This window comes from Schistocerca gregaria, chromosome 8 (assembly GCF_023897955.1).
Source record: "Schistocerca gregaria isolate iqSchGreg1 chromosome 8, iqSchGreg1.2, whole genome shotgun sequence".
Taxonomy (NCBI): Eukaryota; Metazoa; Arthropoda; class Insecta; order Orthoptera; family Acrididae; genus Schistocerca; species Schistocerca gregaria.
Genome location: NC_064927.1, coordinates 505,742,670 through 505,765,305, shown reverse-complemented (window position 1 = coordinate 505,765,305; position 22,636 = coordinate 505,742,670). Strand labels below are relative to the sequence as shown.

At 43.3% G+C, this 22,636-nt stretch overlaps 1 protein-coding gene across 18 annotated transcripts in view; it reads right to left on the bottom strand.

The window, feature by feature from the left end:
- The window catches only part of LOC126284515 (mucin-17-like), a 321,811-nt gene extending 300,834 nt beyond the window's left edge, over positions 1 to 20,977 (bottom strand). For 10 of the 18 annotated variants that reach the window (XM_049983491.1, XM_049983495.1, XM_049983503.1 and 7 more), the window contains exon 1: positions 20,847 to 20,975. In XM_049983491.1, the coding sequence (XP_049839448.1) occupies positions 20,847 to 20,925 (79 nt within the window). In that variant the 5' untranslated portion in view covers positions 20,926 to 20,975. Of the gene's footprint in view, positions 1 to 20,846 lie in introns of all 18 variants that reach the window. The other 8 variants (XM_049983505.1, XM_049983500.1, XM_049983507.1 and 5 more) reach the window with 3 other exon arrangements.
- Between the last annotated feature and the right edge of the window lie 1,659 nt (positions 20,978 to 22,636).

The following is a 22,636-nucleotide window of genomic DNA, read 5'->3' as shown; positions in this document are numbered from 1 at the left end:
ACCTTTTTGTCGGTTTCTAAACTAACTTAAAAAAATAAATCATTATTTTATTAGAACTTGTTGCTGGAAGTACAAAAGAAATTTAGACCGCATCGTTTATCTATATCAAACGTCAATCATTTCCATTTCTGAGAAACGTTTAGACACAGATTAAATCCATCGCACTCCTGATAAAGGTCAACATTCCTAACGTCTGAGTGCGATAAACCGAACAAGTTGCTGACTGAGGAAATATGTAGCGAGCGTCGTGGCTACTGGTTTATAGCCCTCAGTTTGGCTCTCTGAGGCTGCCCTAAATGTTCCCTGGCGATGCCAACACTGTCCATTTTAGTAGGTTGTGATGGGTTCATTACTTGTACTTCCCTGAGTAGAACTACGAAATGTACGGTACAGTTCGACTTCGAGGACGCAGCTTTCTGTAAGGCAATACTGACCTTACGCCTTATAGTAGACGGGTTGAAATAAGACAAACCTGCATTTATAGTATTAGTAAATTTACAGAAATCTTACGAAAATGCGGAACGGGGAGATGGTTGGGGGGGGGGGGGGGGCGGGGAGGAGACAGGCGGACTGGTGTGACCTACAGACATGTTACCTATCCAGTCTGTACATTCGGTGAGCCGTAAAGGAAACCAAGGAGAAAACTGGAAAGGAAAGTAATCAATGTACAAAAACCTAACAGCAAAGGAAGTGAAAGATCAGTTGAACGGAATGATAGTGTCTTGAAAGGCTACTATATAATAAACATTAACAAAAGTACAACAAGGGTAATGGAATGTAGCCGAATTAAACCAGGCGATAAGAGGGAAATATATTGGGAAACGAGACAATGAAAGTAGTTTTTTTTTTTAAAAAAAACATATTGCCAATTGGAAATATGTGACCTTTGTAAACGTTTTGCGATAATTTATGACGCCACAATGAGATACATATAAGAAATATTAACATTATCAATTTCGGTAAATTGTTCCTATCTTCAGAGGTGCTTAACCTACGTTAGTCGATACGATGTACATTCGTCGAAATGTTGAGTGACTTCAAGATGTTCAAGGACCCTAAGTGTGATTATATATCTGTACTAAGGTAATTGGTTACAGTGAATGTGGCAGTATTTACATGGACCGAGCCATGGCACTACCTGGTTAAAGGAAGGGATCGGTTGGTAGGACACTTCTGAGACATCAAACAATAGTTATTTTTCCAATGGAGGGAAGAGTGGGAGATACACTTCGTGATCAAAAGTATCTGGACATCTGTGTGAAAATGACTTACAAGTTCGTGGCGCCGTCCATCGGTAATGCTGGAATTCAATATGCTGTTGGTCCACCCTTAGCCTTGATGACAGCTCGCACTCTCGCAGGCATACGTTCAATCAGGTGCCGGAAGGTTTTTTTGGGAAATGGCAGCCCATGCTTCACGGGGTGCTGCGCTGAGGAGAGGTATTGCCTTCGGTCAGTGAGGCCTGGCACGAAGTCCGCGTTGCAAAACATCGCGAAGGTGTTGCTTAGGATTCAGGTCAGGGCTCTGTGCAGTCCAATCCATTACAGGGATGTTATTGTCGTGTAACCACTCCGCCAAACAGGTGCTCGATCGTGCTGAAAGATGCAGTCGCCATCCCTGAATTGCTCTTCAACAGTGGGAAGCAATATGGTGCTTAAAACATCAATGTAGGTCTGTTCTGTGATAGTGCCACGCTAAACGACAACGGGTGCTAGATCCTCCATAACAAACACGACCACACAGTAACACCACCGCCTCCGAATTTTGCTGTTGGCACTGCACACGCTCGTAGATGACGTCCACCGAGCGTTCGCCATACCCACACCCTGCCATCGGATCGCCACATTGTGTACCGTAATTCGTCACTCCACAAAACGTTTTTCCACTGTTCAGTCGTCCAATGTTTACGCTTCTTAAACCAACGCCGGTAAATGTACCGGCGTGATGTGTGGGTTATGAGCAGTCGTTCGACCATGAAATCCAAGTTTTCTCACCTCCTGTCTAACTGTCATAGTACTCGTATCCCGATGCAGTTTGGAATTCCTATGTGATGGTCGGGACAGACGTCTGCCTATTACACATTGCGACTCTCTTCAACTGTCGGCTGTCTCTGTCAGTCAACAGACGAGGTCGGCCTGTACGCTTTTGTGCTGTACGTGTCCCGTTTCCACTTCACTATCACATCGGGAACAGTGGAGCTAGGGACGTTGGGGACGTTTAGGAGTGTGGAAATCTCGCGTACAGACGTATGACACAAGTGACACCCAATCACCTGACCACGTTCGAAGTCCGTGAGTTCCGCCGAGCGACCCATTCTGCTCTCTCACTATGTCTAATGACTACTGAGGTGGCTGATATGGAGTACCTGGCAGTAAGTGGCAGCATAATGCATCTAATATAAAAAAGGTATGTCTTTGGGGGTGTCCGGATACTTTTGATTGCATAGTGCAAAAATTCAACAGCGAGCAGCAGTAAGCAGGTTCAGCTGAGTGTTGAACAGTATAGTTACACAGAAATAAAAAGACGTGCACAGGATAGACTAGCAAGGTAAGCTGTATCAAAGCAGCAGCAACACGGAAGACTACCATAACAGAAACAATAGAATATAATTTAAGGTCGATACTGTGTTCGAGCGTAGAGTATAGTAAGCCGATAGTACGTCTGTTCTGCACCTGAACGCAAATATTTTTCATCGTCCTGTTCATAATGACGCTATCTTTCGCCAATTAAGGCATAGGACTAACGCTGCAGTCACAATAGTCTGATGTCGGACGATTCGGCCGATAACCGACATTATCGTCGCAATTCGGTGTGGCCTGCATGCAGCCGATATTCGCCGGCCTTTCCGACTTCGAGTGCTAGTCTGCGGAATTGAGAGCTGTTTGCTTTCTTCGGTCGATGCAGGCGACGTTCTCCAATGGTAACAAGTGGGCTTCGAAAAATTCGTTACTGTAATGTTTCTTAGTTGTTTTTTTCAATGGTTCTGTTTTGCCATGGAAAAAGGAACGTCTACTTAACTGAAAGTTTGTCGTAACGTTTCTTGGTCGAAATCGGTCCTTGCAAGTCATATATATTATTTCTCAGGTTAACATCCCTTTTCTCAACATATACAAATCGTACAGGGATGGATGAGTTACTGTCAGAAAGGTTTTTTAACTGGCTTCTGACGTGGAATATCGATTTGGTTCAAACTATCTGTGAAAAATATTAACATAACAAAGAGTTTTAACTATCACAGACAGAAGGGCATCATGGATGCCCTGCTTCATACCTATATTTTACGAAGCTAACTTTTTAACCACGAATGATGGACTCCCTCTTGATATTATCTTATTACAAATAGCAAATTATTTCTTTTAAAGTAGTTGTTAACTAGATAATTTATGTGCAGCATTGTCATAGGTATATCCGTGACCACTGCGGTAGTCCATTATCTCTGTCTGTTGTACAAGCTGTCTTTTCTAAACGATTATACTTCGCTCGGTTCGTTGATTCAGGGGAGGGAACCAAACAGCGAGGTCATCGGCCCATCGGATTAGAGAAGGTTGGGGATGGAAGTCGGCCATGCCCTTTCAAAGGAACCATCCCGGCATTTGCTTGAAACGATTTTGGGAATTCACGAGAAACCTAAATGAGGATGGCCGGATACGGGTTTGAACCGTCGTCCTCCCGAATGTCTGTTATTATACTTTCAGAAACGACATACATAATTGTCATTGTCGCCTTGAATTGTTGTTTACCTATTTCTACACTGTTGATGAAACCTATAACCGTAGAGCAATTTTATGTAGAGTAGTGTAAGGTGAAGTTGAGTTGAATGGGAGATAATTTTGTGTTAATCTTATATTAGGCGTACTTACGGTGTCGAAGTACACTCCTGGAAATGGAAATAAGAACACCGTGAATTCATTGTCCCAGGAAGGGGAAACTTTATTGACACATTCCTGGGGTCAGATACATCATATGATCACACTGACAGAACCACAGGCACATAGACACAGGCAACAGAGCATGCACAATGTCGGCACTAGTACAGTGTATATCCACCTTCGCAGCAATGCAGGCTGCTATTCTCCCATGGAGACCATCGTAGAGATGCTGGATGTAGTCCTGAGGAACGGCTTGCCATGCCATTTCCACCTGGCGCCTCAGTTGGACCAGCGTTCGTGCTGGACGTGCAGACCGCGTGAGACGACGCTTCATCCAGTCCCAAACATACTCAATGGGGGACAGATCCGGAGATCTTGCTGGCCAGGGTAGTTGACTTACACCTTCTAGAGCACGTTGGGTGGCACGGGATACATGCGGACGTGCATTGTCCTGTTGGAACAGCAAGTTCCCTTGCCGGTCTAGGAATGGTAGAACGATGGGTTCGATGACGGTTTGGATGTACCGTGCACTATTCAGTGTCCCCTCGACGATCACCAGAGGTGTACGGCCAGTGTAGGAGATCGCTCCCCACATCATGATGCCGGGTGTTGGCCCTGTGTGCCTCGGTCGTATGCAGTCCTGATTGTGGCGCTCACCTGCACGGTGCCAAACACGCATACGACCATCATTGGCACCAAGGCAGAAGCGACTCTCATCGCTGAAGACGACACGTCTCCATTCGTCCCTCCATTCACGCCTGTCGTGACACCACTGGAGGCGGGCTGTACGATGTTGGGGCGTGAGCGGAAGACGGCCTAACGGTGTGCGGGACCGTAGCCCAGCTTCATGGAGACGGTTGCGAATGGTCCTCGCTGATACCCCAGGAGCAACAGTGTCCCTAATTTGCTGGGAAGTGGCGGTGCGGTCCCCTATGGCACTGCGTAGGATTCTACGGTCTTGGCGTGCATCCGTGCGTCGCTGCGGTCCGGTCCCAGGTCGACGGGCACGTGCACCTTCCGCCGACCACTGGCAACAACATCGATGTACTGTGGAGACCTCACGCCCCACGTGTTGAGCAATTCGGCGGTACGTCCACCCGGCCTTCCGCATGCCCACTATACGCCCTCGCTCAAAGTCCGTCAACTGCACATACGGTTCACGTCCACGCTGTCGCGGCCTGCTACCAGTGTTAAAGACTGCGATGGAGCTCCGTATTCCACGGCAAACTGGCTGACACTGACGGCGGCGGTGCACAAATGCTGCGCAGATAGCGCCATTCGACGGCCAACACCGCGGTTCCTGGTGTGTCCGCTGTGCCGTGCGTGTGATCATTGCTTGTACAGCCCGCTCGCAGTGTCCGGAGCAAGTATGGTGGGTCTGACACACCGGTGTCAATGTGTTCTTTTTTCCATTTCCAGGAGTGTATATGAATAAACTTCCAAAACTTTACTTACCTAGATAATTCGTTTTACGTGAGCTGCCCCTGCTGCTGTAACAGCCAAATGAAAGGAGCCAGCTGAAAAATGCTTCTGTCTGAGCACAAAAAATTGAAACGCTCCTCTCTAAAAGACTCCCCATCCTCATACTGCGAGCTATTGATGAAGAGCAACAGGCAGATTCTATATTTCTAGATTTCCGGAAAGCATTGGCACGGGGTCCCACTGCAGGCTGTTAACGAAGGTACGAGCACGTCCACGAACTTCACACACATGTGAGTGGTTCGAAGACTCCTTAAGTAACAGGACCCAATATGTTGTCCTCGTCGGCGAGCGTTCATCAGAGACAAGGGTATCGTCAGGAGTGTCCCAGGGAAGTGTGATAGGACGGATGTTGTTCTCTATGTGCACAAGCGATGTGTCGGGCAGAGTGGGCAGCTGTGCTGTTGTTTAGTAATGATGCTGTGCTGCACGGTAAGGAGTCGAAGTTGAGTGACTGTAGGAAGATACAAGACGACGTAGGCAAAATTTCTAGTTGGTGTGATGAATGGCAGTCAGCACTAGATGTGGAAAAATGTAAATTAATGCGGATGTGTAGGTAGAACTATAATGTTCGAATACAGTAGTATAGTGTCCTGGTTGATACAGGCAGGTCGTTTCAATATCTGGGCGTGAAGTTGCGAAGCGATATGAAATGGCATGAGGATATGATTGTAGTAGGGAATACGAATGGTCGCCTTCGGTTTATTGGGAGAATTTTAGGAGGGAGTGGTTCATCTGTAAAGGAGACCGCGTATAGGACGCTGGTGAGACTTCTTCTTGAGTACTGCTCGAGTGTTTGGGATCCGTACCAGGTCGGACTGAAGGAAGACATCGAAGCAGTTCAGAGGTCGGCTTTTGGATTTGTTACCAGTTGGTTCGAACTACACCTAAGTGTTATGGGGATCCTTTGGCAGCTCAAATGGGAATCGATTAAGGGAAGGCGACGTTCTTTTCGAGAAACGCTACTGAGAAAATTTGGAGAACCGGCATTTGAAGCTGAGTGCGACACGATTTTACCTCCACCTACATATAACGCAATATCGCACTCCTAAGGACCACGAAGATAAGATACGAGAAATTAGGGTTCATACGGAGGGCTATACACAGTCGTTTTTCCTTCGCTCTATTTGCAAGTAGAACAGGAAAGGAAATAACTAATAGTTAGGTTACCCTCCATTCAGAGGCTGTTGCACTCAACGACTGTTACTGACTTCTAAATAATAGATTACGGCTATCAGTCGTCCTTTTGAAATTTTATTGGCATATCTAGATTTCAGCTAGAAACTAGCCATTCTCAATGCACTATCATTTTTGATCAATGCATGTTGGTCGGGCTTCATCCACAGTCTATGCACCAGATAGCTCCATCTTCTTCACTGGCGATCCTGACAATGAGTCACTAAATACCAAACAACATTGCAAGATGATCGGTTTATGGTTCATCAGCGTACAAAGTCACATTTCCTGCCGCAAGAGTGTCCTAGTGGCAGGCGCTGGCACCTGTAACTTCGACGCTCTGTAGCGTCATTGCATGACGTTTCTCGACACTGGTTCCTATTCATAAGTTGTTCCTCAATACACCCTCTACAGGTTGTAGTTTGTCGCAGCATTTCTGGGACACCATGTAACTGCGTACTGTAGAGCACGTCGTACACGTATTAGTGAGAGAAAACTGATTTCTGTATGCCCCTGTATGCAATATAATCTCTATTATTTAACTCTTGTGGCACCATTCGTGCCTCACAGTCCTAGCGAGCAAGGTGGCGCGATGGGTAGCACACTGGACTCACATTCGGGAGAATGATGATTCACATCCGGGTCTGTAAATCGCTCCAGGCAAATACCGGGATGGTTCCTTTGCAATGGTTAGACAGATTTACTTCCCCATCCATGACACAATCTGTGCTTGTGCTCTGTCTCCAAAAATCGTGCTGTCTTCAGGACATTAAATCCTTCCACAGTCATCTTCGAGTACCAGATCTCTATATTTACCCAAGTTGGTTGCTCGAGAGCGTCGTCTTTCTTTCAAAGATTCCAGACTGAATTTGCCTAGCATCTCTGTTGCACTTTCCCAATGGCTCAACCCTTTTCTCATGGTCCTAATAGAGGCGGAGGTTTGCTGGCAGTAGTTCTTTCTCGAGAGCTACTCGCAATCGGACCAGGAAAAGTGCAAAGTGGCAGAGGTAGATAAAGTACTCTCCACCACACGCCGAAAGGTGGCTTACGGAGTATACATGTAGATGTAAATGCACCTGTATCTTGAACTAAATTGTTTGTACCAACGACAGTCCAGTCCAGAGACTGTAGTTTCCTCTGGAAAACAGCGTCGTCAGTGGACAGTCTGATAGTGTTGCTGTCTTATCTGATAAATCGTTCTCGTGTACTGAGAACACCTGTATTAGTTTTACGCTTCCTTATACCACCGTTCATGGTACCTTCGTTTCAGCTGAACTTTCGCCATTCAGTTTAAAGTACTATATTCTATTAGTAAAAAGTACTTAGTGTCACTGGCATACAGGGTGAAAAGGGTATATGTGCAGATATTTTTATATGTGGTTCCTTAATATGTACACATCCGTGTGTAAGTTGGTTTGTTCTCTGTGTCAAACAATTTTCCTACAAACACTTCACAAACTTTACGACCTGATGTTTTCTGCACAGCCATTACTGCATCAGTAAGTGGACTATGCCTGTCAATATAGACTAACAGTTTTGCGTCCATGTGTCCACAATTTTTCAGCACCTGATCAACTGCCAAGAGGAAAATAAATATTAATCGCTTGCTCTTGTCCTCTGTACTTGGAAGTACTAACAATCCTAAAAACATTCGACATCTAATATCTATAGTTACCTGCACATGACGTAAATACTGGTGTAATGTTGTTCGTTGCACCATTATCAGTCACCCATAGAAGTATCTGCACTTACACCCGTTACATCCTGTGTATTAGTCGGTAGTGTGGTATACGGGGTGTAACAGAAAGGTATGACTAAACTTTCATGAAACGTTCCTCACACAGATGAAGGAAATATGTTATATGGCCATGGGTCCAGTGCTTTATTTTCATGTTAGAGCTCTTAAACACATTAATCATCGGATTAACATACAGAACAAGAACGCATTATCACAGTGTGAAGCACTTTCCTAAATGAAATGTTAAAAGTACCCTCCTTTAGCAAGGATAGATGCATCAGCCCACCGTTGCATTGACTCCTGATGTGCTCATGTATCACTGAAAAACTGTGTGTCGTTTCACAGCCTTTCACAATATGGGCACTAATACTCTGTATATCTTGCACTGGGGTTTCTCACAAAAACAGCTTTCAAATGCTTGCACAAATGAAAGCCCATTGTATTTAGTGCCAGAGACCGAGGTGGCCAAGGAACTGGTACACTTCTACCTATCCATCTGTCATGGAGTCTATTATTTAGAAACCTCCGAAAATAAAGACTTAATTGAGAAGGAGCTCCATCTTGCGTAAAGTACATGTTTTGATGTGCTCGAAAAGGCACATGTTCTAACAGAACAGGTAGAGTATTATCTAAGAAAGAATGCTAAGTTTCTCCACTGAGCCATGGTGGAAGAACATGAGGCTCTAACAAACGGTCATCACCGATTCGGGCTAAACGTTGACTGAAAATCTCTGTTGGCGACACGATTACATGATATCTTGAAGATTCCTGACAGCTTGTAATAAGAAATAGTAGTGGTACCAAAAATGAACCTTGTGGGCCTCCCTTCGTTATTTCTCTTTCCTCACTAAACTTTTTCTCATTGAATTATTCAGCACAACAATTTGAATTTTTTTGTTCAGTTTGATTCAAACCAGTTGTGTATCCCACACCAAATATAATTACAAAGTAGAAAATAAATTCAAAGGTGGAAATAATACATTTTCTGACCCATGTCCATATAAAACATTTTATTTCTCTAAATGTGACGAATGATTCCTGAAAGTAGGCCATACCTTTTTGTTATATTCTGTAACTTCGAACGCCTTCCAGAAATCTGGGTTGATGAAATCTGCTTGTTCAGCTGAATTTACTGTTTGCAAGACCAGTGGGAATGCCCCACAAAAGATAACGTAGTTAATGTGGAACTGGTCGAAATGCAGAAGACTTTGAATGATGGCTGTTAACTGCAGCCTTCAATATTTAATTTGGTACTTTTGAACTCAGTTGTCTTCTGCGCACTAAGTAAATTATCAACTGCCAAGATCGCAAAAATCATTTATTCATGTTTATGACCGGTTTCGGCAATTATATGTTGCCATCTTCGGACTTATATTATTCCTGGCTTTTAACAAGAAGTAAAAATCCCCGACCGGCTGCTAGGCAAATCCTTACATACTTCTGATATCGTCAGCGTGGGGGAGATCTGTAGTATTAGGAACACTGAAGTGTGTAAGGATTTGCCTAGCCATGCGGTTGGGGATTTTCACTCCTTGTTAAAAACCAGGAAGAAGATAAATCCGAAGACGGCAACAAGGAATTCCGGAAACCGGTCACCTGTATGAGTAAATGATTTTAGCGATCTTGCCAGGTGAGAGTTTATTAAATGTTCACGTTGACGACGTCAGAAGTATATATCAATTATCTTTGCGTCCTAACAGCGTGTGAGGCGTCCAGGAAGTCGTCACTGAATCCCATTGGAGCCGACCAACCTGGTTACGGACCGTATCGCTGCTAATGCTAGGTCGCGAGCTTGAAGAGACACTCTCGTGTTCTGGCTTAGATTTTTTTTAGAATGTGACTTGTCAGTGCACACTTTAGTTTATTAATGTCTTATATATCTATTATGTTTTAGAACAGTTAGTTTAATTCAGAAGACGACGCTCATAGTAACGTCGAAACCTGGTCAATTTTGACTTAATATTTGTGACCGAGGGCTTATTTGTTCTAATATAATTCTGACACGGTCACTGAACCTTAGCAGCTATGTTCAAAGTTTTTTTGAGTACACGTAGTCTGGATCTTCACACTAAATCGTTTGGTGTGGTGACATACCCCAGGTTACCCGCTTGGGACCCAGATGCGCTGATGGCTCAGGAACGGAGCTTGATTTGAAGCAATACTTCAAACAGAAATAGGTTTTTTATCGTTGTTTTGTTCATGACGCCCGACAGAACGATGACACGTACCCGGCAAAGATAGCTCAGTACAGACTACAGAATACACTTAGTTTCATTGTGAAACACTCAGACACGTCAATAACATCACAAAACAAATGTAAGAAACGCGTCAGTCGATAATATCTTATCTTTGACATCTAGCAGAGGTTGCATCATGGCGGGACAAAGAGACTGGAAGTCTTCAGCTCTCACAGTGAGAAAATAACTGGAAATACGTGGGACAAACGCTAGCTAATGAAGTGGTACTTGGAATTACCTCAGACCGACGAATTGGAAACAGAACAATAACCGCTACTAGTTGTTTTTCTATACGGACTGATGAAGAGAACTATAAAAGCAGAGAACCGAGGAATGTTGATGTACCGGGTGATTCAAAAAGAAAGAACGGATTTAATTGTGTATTACAAACTATAAAAGATCGAAACACATCGCGAATGTCTCTCGAGACAGAGAGCTTCAAAGTTTTGGCACAGTTGCGCTGTTTGTAGCAGCGCGGCCACACCAAAAGAGAGATAATTTTGTGTGCTGGAATTTGCGCTATGTCAATCTATTGTTCAACAGCAATGTGCATTCCGCTGTCGATTAAGTAAGAAGCCGCCTCTGCAAGAGCACATTTATGACTTCGTGAAAGTTGTAAGGAAACAATAGTTTTTTTCTTATTGTGGTTCATGGTGAGGGTTCCTGTAGTCATGTCCTAGTTCATGAACCACGGGCAACGTATGAGTGGCCAAGTAAGTGGTCCCGACGGTCGGGATACCAGTTACTTTGGAATAAGGCTGGGCATCTCGGACATATTCTGAGTCGTGGTCACCTTTGTGCTCATACGGCAAACACTACCAAATCCACCGGTTAGTCCCTCAACCGTTAGGGGTAAAACTCAATGGGACTCGGGGCGAGTAAGGTTGGCAACCTGCTTCCCTGGTACTTTAAATATGATGCTGGCAACAATCAGAGCAAAATGCCTCAGACCTTTGGAGGTGACGGAGTCCCACCTCTAACAGACAAACCAGGGACTCGTAAGATACGACTTGGCAAACAAATGGTAATGACATGGGGAGCTATTAATATCAATGGGGGCTACTCTGGGAAGAAGGTAGAGCTGGCAGAGGCTGCAAGTAAGATGGGGCTGGGCGTTTTGGGTGTTAGTGACATTCGGGTAAGGGCTGAGAAAGAAGAGGAAGTGGGAGAATACAAAGTCTACCTGTCAGGAGTCAAAGCAGGAATAGCACAATGGGGTGCAGGGCTTTACATCAGGAAAGAAATGGAACCCAGCGTAGTTGCAATATGGTATGTAAACGAACGAATGATGTGGATAGATTTGACAGTGTCTAGCAAGAAAATTAGGATTGTGTCAGTATATTCGCAATGTGAAGGGACAGATCAAGATAAGATGGATAGTTTTTATGATGCACTCAGTGATGTAGTTGTTAGAGTAAAGGACAAGGACAGTGTTCTGCTCATGGGGTATTTTAATGCCAGGATTGGAAATCGAACAGAAGGGTATGAAAAGGTTATGGGTAAATTTGGAGAGGATATGGAGGCCAACAGGAACGGGAAACAACTCTTGGATTTCTGTGCCAGTATGGGCTTAGTAATCACAAACTCCTTTTTTAAACATAAGAACATTCACCGGTATACTTGGGAAGGCAGGGGAACCAGATCTGTCATTGACTATATAATAACAGATCAGGAATTTAGGAAGGCTGTGAGGAACACACGTGTATTCAGGGGATTCTTTGATGACACTGATCATTATTTAATCTGCAGCGAAATTGGTATTGTGAGGCCAAAAGTGCAGGAGGTCAGGTCCATATGTAGGAGGATAAGAGTGGAGAAACTTCAGGATAAGGAAATCAGGCACCAAGTACATAACAGCAATCTCAGAAAGGTACCAGTTAGTTGAATGTAGTCAATTACAGTCATTGGAAAAGGAATGGACAAGGTACTGGGACGCAGTACTAGAAGTGGCTAAAGAATGTCTGGGAGCAGTAGTGTGTAAAAGTAGGATGAAGCAAACAGCTTGGTGGAATGACACAGTCAAGGCAGCCTGTAAAAGGAAAAAGAAGGCGTATCAAAAATGGCTACATACTAGAGCTCAGGTAGACAGAGAAAGTTACGTTGAAGAAAGAAACAAAGCCAAACAGATAATTGCAGCATCCAAGAAGAAATCTTGGGAAGACTTTGGAAACAGGTTGGAGACTATGGGTCAATCTGCTGGAAACCCATTCTGGAGTGTAATTAGCAGTCTTCGAAAGGGAGGTAAGAAGGAAATGACAAGTATTTTGGACAGGTCAGGAAAACTGCTGGTGAATCCTGTGGATGCCTTGGGCAGATGGAGGGAATATTTTGAAGAGTTGCTCAATGTAGGTGACAATACGATCAGTAATGTTTCAGATTTCGAGGTAGAATCGGATAGGAATGATCATGGAAATAGGATCACATTTGAGAAAGTGGTCAACAGATTGCAGTGCAATAAAGCAGCTGGGGTAGATGAAATTAAGTCGGAACGCATCAAATACAGTGGATTGTCAGGTCTCAAATGGCTACACAGGATAATTGAAATGGCCTGGGAGTCGGGACAGGTTCCATCAGACTGGACAAAAGCAGTAAACACACCAATCTTTAAACATGGAAACAGAAAAGATTGTAACAACTACAGAGGTATCTCTTTAATCAGGGTTGTGGGTAAAATCTTCTCAGGTATTGTTGAAAGGAAAGTGCGAGTATTAGTTGAGGACCAATTGGATGAAAATCAGTGTGGGTTTAGGCCTCTTAGAGGTTGTCAGGACCAGATCTTTAGCTTAAGGCAAATAATGGAGAAGTGTTATGAGTGGAACAGAGAACTGTATCTATGTTTTTTAGATCTAGAAAAGGCATATGACGGGGTTCATAGGAGGAAGTTATTGTCTGTTCTAGGAGGTTATGGAATAGGAGGCAAACTTTTGCAAGCAATTAAAGGTCTTTACATGGATAGTCGGGCAGCAGTTAGAGTTGACGGTAAATTTAGTTCATGGTTCAGAGTAGTTTCAGGGGTAAGACAAGGCTGCAACCTGTCTCCACTGTTGTTCATATTATTTATGGATCATATGTTGAAAACAATAGACTGGCTGGGTGGTATTAAGATATGTGAACACAAAATAAGCAGTCTTGCATATGCGAATGACTTAGTTGTGATGGCAGATTCGATTGAAAGTTTGCAAAGTAATATTTCAGAGCTAGATCAGAAATGTAAGGACTATGGTATCAAGATTAGCATCTCCAAAACGAAAGTAATGTCAGTGGGAAAGAAATATAAACGAATTGAGTGCCAAATAGGAGGAACAAAGTTAGAACAGGTGGACAGTTTCAAGTACTTAGGATGCATATTCTCACAGGATGGCAACATAGCGAAAGAACTGGAAGAGAGGTGTAGCAAAGCTAATGCAGTGAGCGCTCAGCTACGATCTACTCTCTTCTGCAAGAAGGAAATCAGTACCAAGACTAAGTTACTGTGCACCGTTCAATCTCTCGACCAACTTTGTTGTATGCGAGCGAAAGCTGGGTGGATTCAGGTTACCTGATCAACAAGGTTGAGGTTACGGATATGAAAGTAGCTAGGATGATTGCAGGTACTAGTAGATGGGAACAATGGCAGGAGGGTGTCCACAATGAGGAAATCAAACAAAAAGTGGGAATGAACTCTATAGGTGTAGCAGTCAGGGCGAACAGGCTAAGATGGTGGGGTCATGTTACACTCATGGGAGAAGCAAGGTTACCCAAGTAACTCATGGGTTCAGCAGTAGAGGGTAGGAGGAGTCGGGGCAGACCAAGGAGAAGGTATCTGGATTCGGTTAAGAAAGATTTTGAAGTAATAGGTTTAACATCAGAAGGGCACCAATGTTATCACTGAATAGGGGATCATGGAGGAATTTTATAAGGGGGGCTATGCTCCAGACTGAACGCTGAAAGGCATAATCAGTCTTAAATGATGATGATGATGATGATTGATAAAACTATAGATAATTATTCGACTCTCATACCAAAGATTCATTTGAATAGCATTTGACACTGACGGACAAAAGAAGATTTACGCTCTTCGTTTATTAATTTTAGTAATAGTTACCTTTCGTTGTTTTCATGTCCTGGTTATAAGACGTGTAAACGAAGTGCTCTGTAATTTCAAGTGAAATTGTGCTTAATAATGAAAGCAACTTCTGAAAGAATACGATTTTCTCATTTACGGTACAATGGATTGCAGCTCCTGTAACTCTGGAAGCTTATTATTATTATAATTTTAATTTTGTATGTAGGACTTAGGTGGAGGCGACGATCTTCAAGACGGCGCTGCTCAACAGTAGAGGTATGTGAATGTGTTCATATCTTTCCCTCCGTTGCCGCCAATATCAATTTCATAATCTACATCATATTTGCCGCGGCATTCGGAACCTGCAGTCTTTCGTTTCAAGTAATTACGAAGTCCAATTATTTTCTTTCTCAGGTGAATAAATGCATTTTAATCACAATTCTTTTTATGCGGCCACGGGGAGTGATAGTACTTAGAACGTACGTGCCGCTATCCGCATGCAACAAGTGTGTACCGACGTAACTATACTTATGATTAGAGCTAGGATTTTTGCATATTTGCATGGTAGTGCATATAAATGCATATTTAAGGGGTTACTGCATTTATAAATAACTTTTGCATATGTATGCATATATTTTACTTTTGCAGCAATGATTCTTGAAATACAAGTATTTCACCACAATAGTTTAAGAAGAAGAGTACGACCTGAGTAAATTTCTCTTTTATTGCTTTGTTTGATTGGAATTACTTCTGTCATATTTACAAATCCGTAAAAGGGCACCTAAAAATGAGGCTAACATAGCAGTCGGCAATGAGCGGTTCCTGTACTATAAAAATGTCTCTAGACAGCTTAACAAAAACTAAATAGCGATCGGCAATCATGCGGCAAACCTTTAAAGTTCGATCGGCCATCGCGTCATAAAAGTCAGTACGGTTTGTAATTAGTAACAAACGATGCCGCCTGCGGCAACATTTCCAAGAGTGAAAAAGTTCCATTGTCAGCTACCTATAAATCAGCAACTAGTGTGCTTCTCTTCGTGATTTCTGAAGTGTGCGCAGGAGGAGACAATATTGCCACAACGCCGAAGGAGAAGAACAGTAAAGCTTATTTACTTCGATAGTGGATTGATGGAAATCTTACTCTAACAACAGAGTAAGTTCTATTTTTGCTTTCTCAAAGTTAAATATCAATGTGATTTTCGAGTTAGTTTTTTACTTAATGAAAATAAACTCACTTTATTTTAATATCATTGCTATAGGTGCCCTGTGATAAAAAATTCCAGATTACACAACGTTTACAAACAGCTGCTCATAGAAACGCTGCTAATAAAAATATCTCCAACAACCAGACAACCTTACCAGAAGCAATTTCTGCAAGCAGAAGTGGAAATGATGGCAATGATAATTTTTCGAAAGATCTCTGCAAAGCTTTAGTGTCAGCCAACATCCCTTTCAATAAATTAAATAATGTAGAATTTCGAGGGTTGCTCGAAAAATATACCAAACGAAAAGTTCATGATGAATCAACAATAAGGAAAAACTATCTTGGCAAAGTTTACGAAGAGGTAAGTTTAAACGTTTATTTAATGAAATTAGTTTGCATGTCAGCTACCCCAATATCTGCCACCCTCCATTTAAGTTTCATTAAAACTTTTCAATTTTTTAAGAATTTTTAATCTATTACACAAAAATATTTTAAAATCGAAACATAAAATTTCGTATGGCCTGTCGTGTCACTTAGTTTACGATCAAGAAACATTTTTTGTTATACTTATCCTTCCCCCCCCCCCCCCCCAAAGAAAAGTGAGACCCATATTACCATGGCTGTTCTTTACAAATTTTCAATAAAATAATTCTTTTCAGGTAATACAAGAGATCAGAGATAATATTGGGGATTCAAACGTGTGGTTATCTGTAGATGAAAAGACTGACTCATGTGGGAGATATATTGCCAACATTGTCGTCGGAAAAATGGCGGAATCTGAACCAGGAAAACCTCATCTCATTGTCTCCAGAGCACTGGAAAAAAGAAACCATTCTACTATTGCTAGGGTTGTTCGTGATGCATTACGCGTTTTGTGGCCTGCTAAAGAAAACGAGGAAAAAGTCCTGGTGTTAGTTACAGATGCAGCAGCATAAATGATTAATACTGCTAAAGCTTGTCAGGTATTTTATCCCAAGACAGTTCACATAACTTGTTTAGCACATGCTCTTCACCAACTGGCTGAAGAAATTCGAGCGTATTTTCCAGAAGTAAATACCTTAATTTCCTCTGTGAAAAAAGTGTTTGTGAAGGCGCCATCAAGAGTAAAATTATTTACTGAAATGATGCCAGGTATTCGTTTAGCCCCATATCCGATCATCACGAGGCGGCGAACACGTACAGAAGCAGCTGTGTGTGAAGAGGGTGCTGGGCGTGGTGGACAGAAACGGAGCAGCAAGTGTCCCAGCTGGCAATGAGGAGAGTCTGCAGAGTGAAACTCCCAGCCGCAATCACACGCTTGGAAGAAAAAGCAGTGCCTCTGTTTTCTGCCCTTGAGGTCTACGAAACAGCTGTCGTCGGAGACATACCAGGAGAAATAGAAAAGTGTCTTCGTAACAGAATTGAGAAAACTGAAGTAAGGAATCCAGGTTTAATGTTTCTTTGGGATGTGAATAAGGTGTTACAAGGAGAATCTGAAAAACAGCTTGATGGTTATTCTGTAAGTGACATAGCCTCTTTTCGGTACTGTCCTGTGACTTCGTGTGATGTAGAGAGCTCTTTCTCTTCGTATAAAAACATTTTAAGTGACAGAAGGAAATCATTTCTTCCAGAAAACTGTAAAAAATTTGTTTATTGCAATAAAAGCAACTGATGCTAAAATAGAATAAGAGAAAGAGACAAACAGACAGTAATAAATATTAACTTTGTTAATTAATGTTTTAAGAATAATTGTATAATAATATTACTTTAGGAGGATTAAAAGATGTGAGAATGTTGAAATAATGAATTTTATTTATTGTGCATACTTTAAAGTTTTTAGGGCATATTTACCAGATTCTTAATGCATGGATGCATGCATACATTCACACTTTTCGGCGCATATAAATCCGAGCACTACTTATGACCCATTTCCCTTACAGTATTAATTCTCGTTTTGAGCCACTCAATCACGAATGCCGCCTTGTGTTGTGTAGTCAGTCACGTGTATTCCTTAATAACGTTACTTTTAATATTCAGTGGCTTCGTTTACACAATTACCTCTGCCTCTGTCGCAACGGCGCAATATTTATTACGCGACATTCATACTAACTCTCATTTCAAAATTACGACCCCACTGACTAAGTTTTTAACAGTTTAACGGGGCGGTTACAGAGTTTGTCGTGTATGCAAGGGAAAGGGCACCACACACGCCTGATGACGATGTCGAGCACATCCGAGCCGTCGGGTGTCCACAAGGCTAGCGGGCCAGGGGACCTTGAGCCCCCTCAGACAGCGGTGCGGCGTGTCCCGAGTCACGCCCGCATATGCGGCCCCACAAGTCGCAGTTACTGCAGCAAATGCAACCCGGCTACCACAACACAAGCTACCAATTTCCATTTAATACGGCAGAGGACACTTTTTCCGAACGGATCATCTTTTCAGACGAATCAACGTTTATCTGTCGGGTAAAGTAAATCACCATAAAGCAAGAATTTGTGGATCACGGAACACTGTCGCTGTTGTCGAACATGACAAAGACTCACTGAAACTCAGTGTGTTTTGCTCCCTTTCTGTTCACAAAGTTTATGGACCTTTTTTTTTGTGGGCGAAACCGTGACAGGACTGACATTCTGCAAAATTGGTTGTTTCATCAACTTCATGAAGGCGCCAATGATTTCAATTTTGACCAAGACAGTGCCATTCCTCACTTTCACGTTGAAGTGTGGCTTTACCTTAATAACACCATCCCACAACGTTTGACTGGAAGAAGTGGCAACAAGATCCTGTTCATTGTTTTTTCCTCCCACGTCACCAGTCCTCACATCTTACGATTTTTTTTCTATGTGCATACTTAAAAGACAGAGTCTTCATCCCACCTATTTTAGCTACTCCTCAAGAGCTGAGAAATCGAATTGTTGAAGCTGTCTATGCGATAAACAGGGACCTGTTGACTCGTATGTGGACTGAAATGGACTACAGTTTCCATGTTTCTCTAGAAACGCACGATGCTGACGTTGAGTCTATGGTACAACGCTTCTTTCTTTTTGAATCAGATTTACCATGTGAGGTGTCAAGTCTGGTTCCTGATCTGTTTGAAGCAGTGATACACAGAAACAAATTGTCAGTATCAGTGTAAATGTCGTGTGACTACGGCCTCCCGCCAGGTACACCGTTCGCCGGGTGCAGTTCTTTCGATTTGACGCCTTTTCGGCGACTTGCACGTCGATGGGGATGAACTGATGATCATTATTACATCGCAATATCCAGTCCCTGAGCAGATAAAATCTCCGACCCAGCCGGAATCGAACCCGGGCCCCTAGGATCGAGATTCTGTCGCGTTGACCACTCAGCTACTGGGGGTGGACGTCAGTAACAGTGAACTAGGCAAAATACGTTTTTATGAAAGAAGATCGAAACTTACAGAAACCCAACTATACGGTTAGCGGACTATGCTGTCTCTATGTAGGTTGTGTACCTGTGGCTGTACCTAGGCGAAGAATTAGTTTCCCAATAGCACATCACCAATGCAACCACAAAACTGTCTAAAGTTATGCATAGCTTAAAATCAACAGGAACTGCAACCTACAGAATATCACTTCTGGCTCTCATGACCCACCACAATGCTATTTCTATAGCCACCAAAAGCTTTGAGGCAGAAGCGAGGGCGCACCAGCTTTGCTAGGTTCGATGTAGGAATATCTTGCGGAAGATGTAGACCGATCTGTTTTAAGGCTTACCGGAGCATTTCGAACCACAGTCGCTGCTTGTGATTTTGCACTTATTGCCAATTGGTATTCTGCTGCCTGATCTTGGCCTATGGAAACGACTGAGATTGAAAAAGGTGAGTAAACTGTCTGTTATTTACTAGTAATCGCCTTAACTGTTAATACATTATGCCATCGTGAGGCAAGACCTCAATGCGTTCGTGGAAAAATATTTGCAGTTGCCTACGGAACCGTGATTGTACTCACGCATGCACCTCTCCGTCCGATGCAAATTGACGGTGACGAGTGCCTCCAAAAATATGGAAATCGCCAGGGAACAACTCGGAAGTCGTGTAAGGGCTTCCCAGCCAAACTTCCGCAGCGTGATCGAAAAAACCTTGACAAAGTATGGTCTCGCCGACTTTACAAATAGTAAACAGGTTACTTATTTTTTAGCGACCGGTGCCTCAGCCTGTAAAAATGGCACCCTTGTAGGATCCGTTTGTTGCCCGTATGTCTGTCCGACTGTTAAAATCCGTTTTTCTCAGGAATGGACAGAGGTGTCAAGTTAAAAGTTACGTCATACACTAGGGTGTACGGTGCCTCGGAGAAGTAAGAAGAACTGAAGCTTCTGAGGCAAAGCAATCAAAAGATACGACCATTTATGTGATGTATTTTGCTGCTCGAAAACTCACTTATCAAAACCTATAGGGTAGTTACCGTTGATCTGGAATCACGAACTTTGGCAAGAAGCAAGATTTCAAGGTTACAAGTAAAGAAAAAAATACAAAAATTGTACATTTGTGAAAATATCACACCGAAAATTATTTTTTCCCATTTGTTGTCAGACTGTCTGTCTGTCTGTGTCCGTGAGTCCGGCTGTTAAGACGACTCTACATCAGGAACGGGTAGAGGTACCAGCTTCAAATTTATCTCACTTACTGAGGCCAACAATACCTTGGCGGTGTACCGATCTGAATCTTCTAAGTCAGTGCAATAAAAAAATACGGCCCTTTATGTCACCCGTTTTGATACTCGCAAACGTATCGACACCTGTATGGTACTTCCCGTTGACCTAAGATCGTGATGAAATTTGGTGAGCAACACGGGTCGACAGAGCAAGTAAATTAAAAAAAAAAAAGAAAATTGTTGCTTTGTAATTACGTCATGCGAAAAAAATATTTAATTTTGATATTTTTTGTCAGACTTTCAATTTAAAATTATACTTTAGCCTAAGTGTTGGAAATCCTGGGGCCGACATCTTGGCAGTATCAACGTCGATAGCAGGTAAAAATCGTCCAGATTCTCGAGATGGGTGAACTGTGTTTGTACGTAATTATGTTTGTACGGAAGCCTCGGTGTGCGAATCCACTTCACCGGATTTGTTGTCAGACTTTGCGCGGCGACTGACATACCGTCGGGTGCGGCAGCTCTGGCGGCGACGACGGCCGAGCAGAAGACGGCGAACGCCAGGAGGGCGCGCGGCGGCGCCATGTCTGCGGGCAGAGGGCGGCGCGCGCGGGGCAGTCGTCGGTGTGCAGAGGTGCACTGGCGCGCCGCCAGCCGCCAGCCGCCGCCGCAGCTGCCGCCTTATCTCGGCTTATCACGCTCCGCGTCGCTCGCTTATCCGGGGCGCAATCTCCTGCGCCGTGCGTCGGCTGGTCGCCATTACAGCTGCGACACGGCGGAAAGTAACACCACGTTACGTACCGCGTATGTGCGGCGCAGTAGGAAGAGTAAACGACTAAATCTGTTGCTGATTTGGTGGTACACAGGGCGCGAAATTTACTACACAGAGCTGCCATTTCTGACAGCAGCAATGGCCCAAAGTCGGTTGAACATCGAATCGAACTGATAAGGGGAGGTCAGGGCGTTCGGATCCCTGTTTTACTTCAAAATTTGTACGCTTCTAACAGTCCGTCAGGACAACATAATGGGCAAGCAGTAAGGCGCACTACTCGGGCGGTTTCGAGAAAAATCGAAAGGGAGGTTTTACGTGTTAATGATGTACCGGCCCACTGCAGCCCCGAACACGGGCTAGCGGCGATCGTGTGGTTAGCGTTGAAGCTCCGTAATCCGTGGATCGCTCGATCGATTCCCGATAATCTTTTTTTTTTTAATTTACAGTTTTTCAACACTAGTGGTATTACAGAAACATCCCCTGGGCTGTGGCTAAGCCATGTCTCCGCAGTATCCTTTCTTTCAGGAGTGCTAATTCTGCAAGGTTCGCAGGAGAGCTTCTGTAAAGACTGGAAGGTAAGAGACGAGGTACTGGCGGATGTAAAGCACTGAGGACAGAGCGTGAGTCGTGCTTTCGTTGCTCAGATGGCAGAGCACTTGCCCACGAAAGGCAAAGGTCCCGAGTTCGAGTCTCGGTCGGACACACAGTTTTAATCTGCCAGGGAGTTTCACTAGTGGTATTATTTGGTACATATTACATTTGTAATATGCAGCAAAGACACGTGTATTCGCATGAACTTTTATTTAACTTCCAATGTTATTTGGCTTTTCACTAATTTTTATTATTACGACAAATATCACGCGCCTTTTATTTCTAATAGGCATGTTATGACCTGTATCAAACGCCTTGAAAGTCATTCATATTTGACTGACGACGAACCAGAAATTTCTGTTAAAGTGCGTTCAGTCGCACATCGCCACTTCGTGCTCGTACTGTGGACGGCTGTGATGCAACACGCTATTCTCCAGGGCTGCATCAGCGCATCAGGGATTCCATGCGACGGAGGGTGGATGCATGTAACCTCGCTAACGGAGGACATTCTGGACATTTCCTGTAACAAAATCTTTGAAGTCACGGTGGTACGTTCTGTTGCTGTGTGTTTCCATTCCATGATTAATGTGATTTGAAGAGAAGTAATAAAATGAGCTCTAACATGGAAAGTAAGCGTTTCCGGACACATGTCCACATAACATATTTTCTTTCTTTGTGTGTGAGTAATGTTTCCTGAAAGTTTGGCCGTACCTTTTTGTAACACCCTGTATAAGGGGGATTTCCTTGATTATGACAAGCGCCGGTGTTCCCGGAGTCCGCTACCTGCAACTACAATTGACATGTAAGCCAAGTCCGATAGCCAAGAAAAATTCAATATAAGCGTAGAATATTTCTAACAACACAATCGTATTATATAATGCAAAAATGTGTTTTCATTGAAAATTTAATGATATTTAGTAATAATAATATCTT